The sequence below is a fragment of the Oncorhynchus keta genome, chromosome 5 (assembly GCF_023373465.1).
Source record: "Oncorhynchus keta strain PuntledgeMale-10-30-2019 chromosome 5, Oket_V2, whole genome shotgun sequence".
In the NCBI taxonomy this organism is placed as follows: Eukaryota; Metazoa; Chordata; class Actinopteri; order Salmoniformes; family Salmonidae; genus Oncorhynchus; species Oncorhynchus keta.
The window spans coordinates 24657230-24664869 of NC_068425.1; the positions used below are offsets into that span (position 1 = coordinate 24657230).

General features: G+C 42.2%; 1 protein-coding gene across 1 annotated transcript; it reads left to right on the forward strand.

Annotated features, from left to right (window-relative positions):
- Positions 1-1717: 1717 nt before the first annotated feature.
- Positions 1718-7430, forward strand: LOC118377359 (cytochrome c oxidase subunit NDUFA4). The gene is made up of 4 exons (XM_035764246.2): positions 1718-1886; positions 6416-6501; positions 6694-6754; positions 7165-7430. The coding sequence occupies exons 1-4, from the start codon at positions 1845-1847 to the stop codon at positions 7219-7221; spliced, it is 246 nt and encodes an 81-aa protein (XP_035620139.1). The 5' UTR covers positions 1718-1844; the 3' UTR covers positions 7222-7430.
- The last annotated feature ends 210 nt before the right edge of the window (positions 7431-7640 follow it).

The window sequence follows — 7640 nt, forward strand, 5'->3', positions numbered from 1 at the left end:
AGGGTGAGATTGAATATGTTGAAAAGGGCGAAGAAAAGGGAGATGGGAGGTCGAAGAAGGCTGGTAGCAAGTGCAAACAGAGTGAGCCGTACACCGGATCCAGTTCTGGAGACGAAATGGAAGTGCATGAGAGCGAATTACCAGAGGTGGCCCAGTTTATGGTAACGGGTATGGTGAGGTTCTTAGAGCCTGAGCCTTGTACCGTCAGGATAAATATGAGTCTGTTACAGTAGGAGTGACATTTTTGGAGAAAGTAGGCCCCTGCTTTTTGGCTGATCCATATGTGGTTTCAGGGTGGGTGATAACAGAGTTGGGAGTCGGTGTAGATAACCCAAAGTGGTCTTGTGATACTTATTTGTATTTCTGTCAGTCAGAGCGGAGCGGAAGCTTCGCGCCACATGAATGGGGACAAGAGTGATGACTTGTTTCTTTCTCAAGAACAGGGTTCCATTGAAAGGAGTGATTACTGGGGTGGCGGTAAATGTGAATGTGGACCAGCTGAAGGCAAGATACCCAGACAGGGTGGTGTGAGTGGAGGAACAGAGGAGTCATTAGCTGTTCTTTTGAGGTTTGATGTTGAGTCTTTGCCTGACAAAGTGATGTTAGGATATTTCAGTAATCCTGTACAAGCTTTTGTGCTTAATCCATGAGGTTGTTACAGGTGTCAAGCTTATGGGCACGTGGCAGCAGTGTGTGTAGGAGGTAGGTTCCTAGGTGTGAGAAGTGTGCAGAAGGCCATGAGACAAAGAAATGTGTAGTATTGGGGAAAGAAGCGCTATGTGTTATTCATTGTAGGGATGCCCATGGATCAGAAGTGTCTGTTGCGAGAGAGGCAGGTTGAGGCTACCAGGATTAGAGAAGTGCAGAGGGTGTCGTATGCTGAGGCAGTGAAGAAAGTAGGGGAAGATGGTTCAAGGGGGAGGGATCCTGAGAGGATCCCTGTGAGTCGTAGATTTGTGCCAGCACAGAAGGATAGGCCTATGAGTGACATATGCTTCAGTAAGATTGGCTTCTTAACGTTTATAGCAATGGTTATCAACCACAGGGATGGAATGTAAGTCCCAGAAAATAGAGGTTCTGGTGGCAGCTGCAAATAAATATTTGGGTGTACAAGATTTTACTTCAGAAGGGTGTGTTGAGTGGTGGTGTCCAGATAGGGTTTTAAATATTGGAATTGGGTGGTGGGTTTATAATGGTTAGATGACAGTTTTTTCTTCATATTATTGTATTTAATTTTGGTCCGTAAAAGCATAAGGGATTTAGACCCGAGTGTAGTTAGTGGCAGTAACACAACATATATTGGCTGGATGCCAACCGCCGTTAAACCACACCAAAGAAGAAGAAGAACGAGTTGAGTACTCAAGGGCGTGAGGAATCTCCACAGATAGAACAATGAGACAGATATTTCGCCGGATGTATAAATGTGAAGCATCCGGTTGGTGTTTCCACTCACCACCAGATATGGTGACGAGAGGAAGCAAATTTTCTCATCGCTGAAACATTTTATCTCCATACAGGTTTCTGTTTCCAAAACTAGAATCTGTAGACTTTACCCTTTGCCAAATAAAAATCAAATGCATTGTTTATAGAAGAAGTGTAAGGGTGAATGGATCTCACTGGCTCGTGATTTGCTCGTGATTTGCTCCCACCTCCTTGCTTGTTCGACCCATTATGATTCGTTCATCTGCTCCTATTGGAAACGACAGACTGTGGTCTATCTTGGGTCAGTTATAAAAAGCATTGATGTCTCCGAAACGTATCTGAAAATACGCTCAGTTACTGCCTGGCAAGGCCTACATTAATCCGGTTATTTCTGTACAAATTGGGAGAAGTAAACCCTCGCAATGCTGAGCACAGTTAGCCGGCAACTTAAAAGCCACCCAGCAGTAAGTACATGTGAATTCGGGAAGTTTGCTAAATCGTATAGATTTTTTTGGGGGGGGGATTTGCCTCGTTCTAACGTTAACTTCGAAGCTAACCTCGATTTTTACTACGTTACTCGTTTCCCCCAAATGTCGCCTTTTGTCATGTATTGTTGAGTGATTGGAAAATGACAAGTTCGAATATAACGATATGGTGTTTGCTGCATTGATCGTTGATTGACAAGTGATGGCATTTACCACAGACCGAAACGGCCCTGTGTGCTAACTTGTTAGCTACTGTAGCCAGTTGGCGCCAGTGTGGGTTATGTACTTGAAAGGGCAAGGAATCAAACATGATTGAATGTTTAGTTACTATTATTTACACTTCAAGTGGGTTGGCGCGAGCGTGTCTAGCTAACGTTAGATGGTTAGTTGCTGGAATTGCGACCTTGCAAAAAAAGGCCTCAACTCGGTCAAGGACGAGGCGGTTAACCGAGGGCATAACGTTACTATGTCAGAGTCACGACCCGGTGTAGTGGCCCTTTATTGAAAAAGGTTAACTAGCTATTGTCTTGTTTTGCACACTTTGTACAAAATAATAAAATGCAGTACTACAGGATATTTCTTAACCTGTTACTCCTACCCCCTACTTTTTCGAACATTCTGTTAAAAATCGCGCAACATTTCAGCGCCCTGCTGCTCATGCCAGGAATATAGTATATGCATATGATTAGTATGTGTGGATAGAAAACACTCAGACGTTTATAAAACTGGTTAGATCACGGCTGTGACTATAACAGAACGTGCGTTTCATCGAAAAGCGCAGGAAATTCTGATCACTGAAAATTGAAATATATATCCATCCGCAACTTCAACCCATTGATAAAGACGAACCACAATAAATTGGTCTGAGGTTGCAATACCTACAGCTTCCACACGATGTCAACAGTCTTGTAATTTGCCTAGGCTTTGTTTCTTGGTCAAACGAAGAGACAAGCCATTTGTTCAAGTCTCCGACCGGCTATTTTGGTTGTGATTTACCCGGACATTATTTCCAGACGGACAGCTAAAGAATATACATCGCCTCGTGATCAATTTGGTCGCTTATTAACCTCTTGCTCCTACCTGGCACGCAGGCGTCCCATCTAGACATCTGGAAATGCAAATGCGCTACGCTAAATGCTAATAGCACTCGTTAAAACTCAAACGTTCATTAAAATACACATGCAGGGTATTGAATTAAAGCTACACTCGTTGTGAATCCAGGCAACAAGTCAGATTTTTAAAATGCTTTTCGGCGAAAGCATGAGAAGCTATTATCTGATAGCATGTAACACCCCAAAAGACCCGCAGGGGACGTAAACAAAATAATTAGCATAGTCGTCGCTACACAAACCGCACAAATAAAATATAAAACATTCATTACCTTTGACCATCTTCTTTGTTGGCACTCCTAGATGTCCCATAATCACTATTGGGTCTTTTTTTCGATTAAATCGGTCCATATATAGCCTAGATATCGATCTATGAAGACTGTGTGATAAACGAAAAAAAATAGCGTCTTATAACGTAACGTCATTTTTTTAAATTAAAAAAGTTGACGATAAACTTTCACAAAACACTTCAAAATACTTTTGTAATGATATGGCGGTATGTTTACACATGCGAATATTACAGCTATGAAAACACTTTTTTTTTTAAATCAAGTTTTATTTGGTTGAAATCGGATAACTGTAGTCTCGGGACTTTGGCGAAAGCAATCCAGTTGATTTAAATATTTTTAGACGACCCTCGGTCCTGCTATTACGCTCTTGACGTTGCAGGTAATAGGCTACACCAGGGTTCGGGAGTCTTTTTCATGTGTAGTGCCAATTTACAATTGATTTAACCAGTCATGTTTTTCACGCACATTTTCGTGGAACAGTTTAATTTCCATTTCAATAACATATTTGTTTAGTATTGCCAACTAGGTAAAAATAATCAACATAAAGCCAACAAATTACATTGCAAGTAAAAAATATATCCTGATAAATATCATGTGAATCACATTTGCTATGCATGGAGTTTTGTTCATTTCATGTTCTTCAATAGCTTTAATCTCTCTACTGTCTGCAACTTGAAACATTGTATTAACTGGGTCTGGCCCACAGTTTGAACTGGCAACTATATCAACTCTTCTAGGTCCTCCAGAGTTTAATGAGCCACTGGATCAGAGCATTACTTTTTGTTTTCACGCCGAAGCTCGGTGGTTATCGAAAGTGAGCAAGCTGGAAAGATTTTTCGAATACAGTTCGGAACTAACTATTGTCATTCTCAATGGATGTTAAGTTAACAGACTGCTGTTTGAGGAAGAAAAAAAGACTGAGAATCTCCACAGCTCATTAGTGGTGGTGCGTTAAGACCATCAGAAATAGCATTGGACGTCCCCAAATGTGAACATTCATACATTTGCGTGAAGGCCAGGTAGACTGGATTTACTTCTGTGTAATCAGGTGTGCGTCCTTACTCAACATTGACAGGAGCACTCCAAACAAAATACAATGAATAAATTGACAACTTGTAAATGGAATGAAATAAGTGTAGCATAAATTGTGAACTCTGCAAACGTGTCCGCTCCGACAATGAGAATGGTAAACGACTAATAATATATTTTATTAACATAAATTACCGTAACCAAACAAAGAAAGATTAGAAACGATTGGAATTAATGTCAAATGTACCACTGGTCATAAACGTCCCCTTTTCAGGACCCTGTCTTTCAAAGATAATTTGTAAAAATCCAAATAAATTGACAGATCTTCATTGTAAAGGGGTTGATTAGTTTCCCATGCTTGTTCAATGAACCATCAACAATTAATGAACATGCACCTGTGGAATGGTCGTTAAGACAATAACAGCTTACAGACTGTAGGAAATTAAGGTCACTGTTATGAAAACCTAGGACACTAAAGAGGCCTTTCTACTGACTGGAAAAACACCAAAAGAAAGATGCCTAGGGTCCCTGCTCATCTGAGTGAATGTGCCATAGGCATGCTGCAAGGAGGCATGAGGACTGTAGATGTGGCCAGGGCAATAAATTGCAATGTCCGTACTGTGAGATGCCTAAGACAGCGCTACATGGAGACAGGACGGACAGCTGATCGTCACAGTGGCAGACCACGTGTAACAACACCTGCACAGGATCGGTACATCCGAACAGCACATCTGTGGGAGAGGTACAGGATGGCAACAGCAACTGCCCAAGTTGCACCAGTAACACACAATCCCTCCAATTCTCAGACTGTCTGCAATAGGCTGAGAGGGGCTGGACTGAGGGCTTGTAGGCCTGTTGCAAGGCAAGTCCTCACCAGACCTCACCTGCAACAAAGTCGCCTATGGGCACAAACCCACTGGACCAAACAGGACTGGAAAAAAGTCTCAAAGTGCTCTTCACTGACGAGTCGTGGTTTTGTCTCACCAGGGGTGAGGTGATGGTTGGAATTGCGTTTATTGTCGAAGGAATGAGGGTTACACCGAGGCCTGTACTCTGGAGTGGGATCGATTTTCAAGGTGGAGGGTCCGTTATGGTCTGGGCCGGTGTGTCAGAGCATCATCAGACTGAGCTTGTTGTCATTGCAGGCAATCTCAACGCTGTGCATTACAGGGAAGACATCCTCCTCCCTCATGTGGTACGCTTCATGCAGGCTCATCCTGACATGACCCTCCAGCATGACAATGCCATACTGCTCATTCTGTGTGTGATTTCCTGCATGACAGGAATGTCAGTGTTCTGCCACGGCCAGCGAAGAGCTCTGATCTCAATCCCATTGATCATGACTTGGACCTGTTGGATCGGAGGGTGAGGGCTATGGCTGTTTCCCCCAGAAATGTCCAGGAACTTGCATGTGTCTTGGTGGAAGAGTGGGGTAACCTCTCACAGCAAGAACTGGCAAATCTGGTGCAGTACATGAGGACTGCAGCTGGTAGCCACACTAGATTCTGTTTCTATTCTCTTTCTGTTAGTCACATGTCTGTGGTACTTATTCAGTTTGTCTCAGTTGTTGGATCTTATGTTCATACAAATATTTACACATGTTAAGTTTGATTTAAAATAAATGCAGTTGACAGTGAGAGGACTTTATTTTTTTTTGATGAGTTTATATGTAATCGTGACTTGAAAGACTCTCAAAGGGCAAACCAATTCACACAATGAAGTTATGAAACAATGAATGCATATTACCTGAATTGGCGGTAGAGAGCAGATTCTGGAGAGACCCAAACCTTTAACATCTAAGCCACACTTACCTTCACTCAACATTTTTCATTATACCTAGGACACATTTTCTTCACACATACTGTAGGCCAAAGGAATACTCTCACAACCAGCTTCATGTCCAAAGCAGTAGCCATTATGTGGATTAATCCACTGAGACGGGCACGAATCAGACAGGTGTCTACTGTGCCATTTAAAAATATCTATCGACCAAATTGACTGAATGGGGTCAGCCATATTTCCCTTGATTGCCACCTTACCCTGTCCTCTATTCCCCCTAACTATTTTCTATTCCCTCCAGCTGATCCCCCTTTTCATCTTCATCGGTGGTGGGACGGTTATGTCTGGAGCGTATCTCTTGCGCCTGGCAATGGGACCCCATGTCAGGTAAGGGCCCTTGTAGAACACGCTGCTAATAAGGCTCCAGTCCAAATGGAAACTGTCTGAAATGAGATCCACATAGTAACTGGATTGACCTTGAGTGTTTTAGTCATAAGTTAGACGCCGGTGGCAATTTCAATGTGCAGGACGGGTATATTGCTATTAGTTCAACTTTTCATTTCAATATGTATGTTGTAGTTGGAATCGCAATGGCAACCCCGAGCCATGGAACAAGACGGAACCCACACAGCAGCACAAGGTAGGTCACTCACTTATAGGAGGATCCATTATGTCTGGATTAATGTATCACGATGGTCAGTGCATTAAACTTGGTCTCTGCTGCACATGGTCTTTAGCAGAGGTTGTACAGCGCAGTGAGGGAACATGTTAATGTAGTGGCTTGAGCCAAAAATGTAATTGAGCTGTCTGATTCCACTCATCCCATAGTTGAATTAATTATACAGTATAATCCTGTTAAAGTAATCTGATCAACCAATCTAATTGTCAGTCACAACAACAAAGCAAGTTTGACACTGACTGAATAACAAACCTGGGAATGATTTTGAAAGTAAAGGCAGGTTTTTGCTTAGAATAACTGTTATTCATCAATATTTGATCCCTGATGGTCTTAAACTCAAACTTTTTATTGTTCCTCTATTTCATTCATAGTTTTACTCAGTGAACATGGACTACAGCAAGCTGAAGAAAGAGGGTCCTGACTTCTAAACTCTTCTGCTGGACCAAAGGCTTGAGGAAAAAAATGACTTATTCTGACACTGACTTCCCTTACACCTCTAACTTGAAACCAGTGGATGCAAAGAGGCTAAACCGCACAACTTCTGTCCCCTTTGACCTTTTAACAGTCTTTTTCCCCCTCATACCTCATGGTTGTGCAGTAATAAAGTGAAGGAGTCTTTTCTCCTGTGTACAGAGAATTGTCTGTATTTCTTTGTAGTTGGTGTTCAAAGGGATTCAGGTTTGACTTAATCCTAAAACATGATATTCTGGTACAAGTTATAGGTTTGTTCTGGTTTGAAATCATGAAGTCAGTCATTTTTGTTAGCCCACACTAGCTTGACTGTCAATATTTTGCTCTTGGTTTTTGCCTCATGCCACCTTTTGTCGTCCTTGCCCTCCTTTTCCGC

Excerpts from the sequence above, each read along its gene's own strand:
- LOC118377359 (XM_035764246.2), top strand. The coding sequence starts at position 1,845 with ATGCTGAGCACAGTTAGCCGGCAACTTAAAAGCCACCCAGCA. Across the intron at positions 1,887-6,415 it reads AACTTAAAAGCCACCCAGCA|CTGATCCCCCTTTTCATCTT; the intron begins GTAAGTACATGT and ends TATTCCCTCCAG. Across the intron at positions 6,755-7,164 it reads AACCCACACAGCAGCACAAG|TTTTACTCAGTGAACATGGA; the intron begins GTAGGTCACTCA and ends TTTCATTCATAG.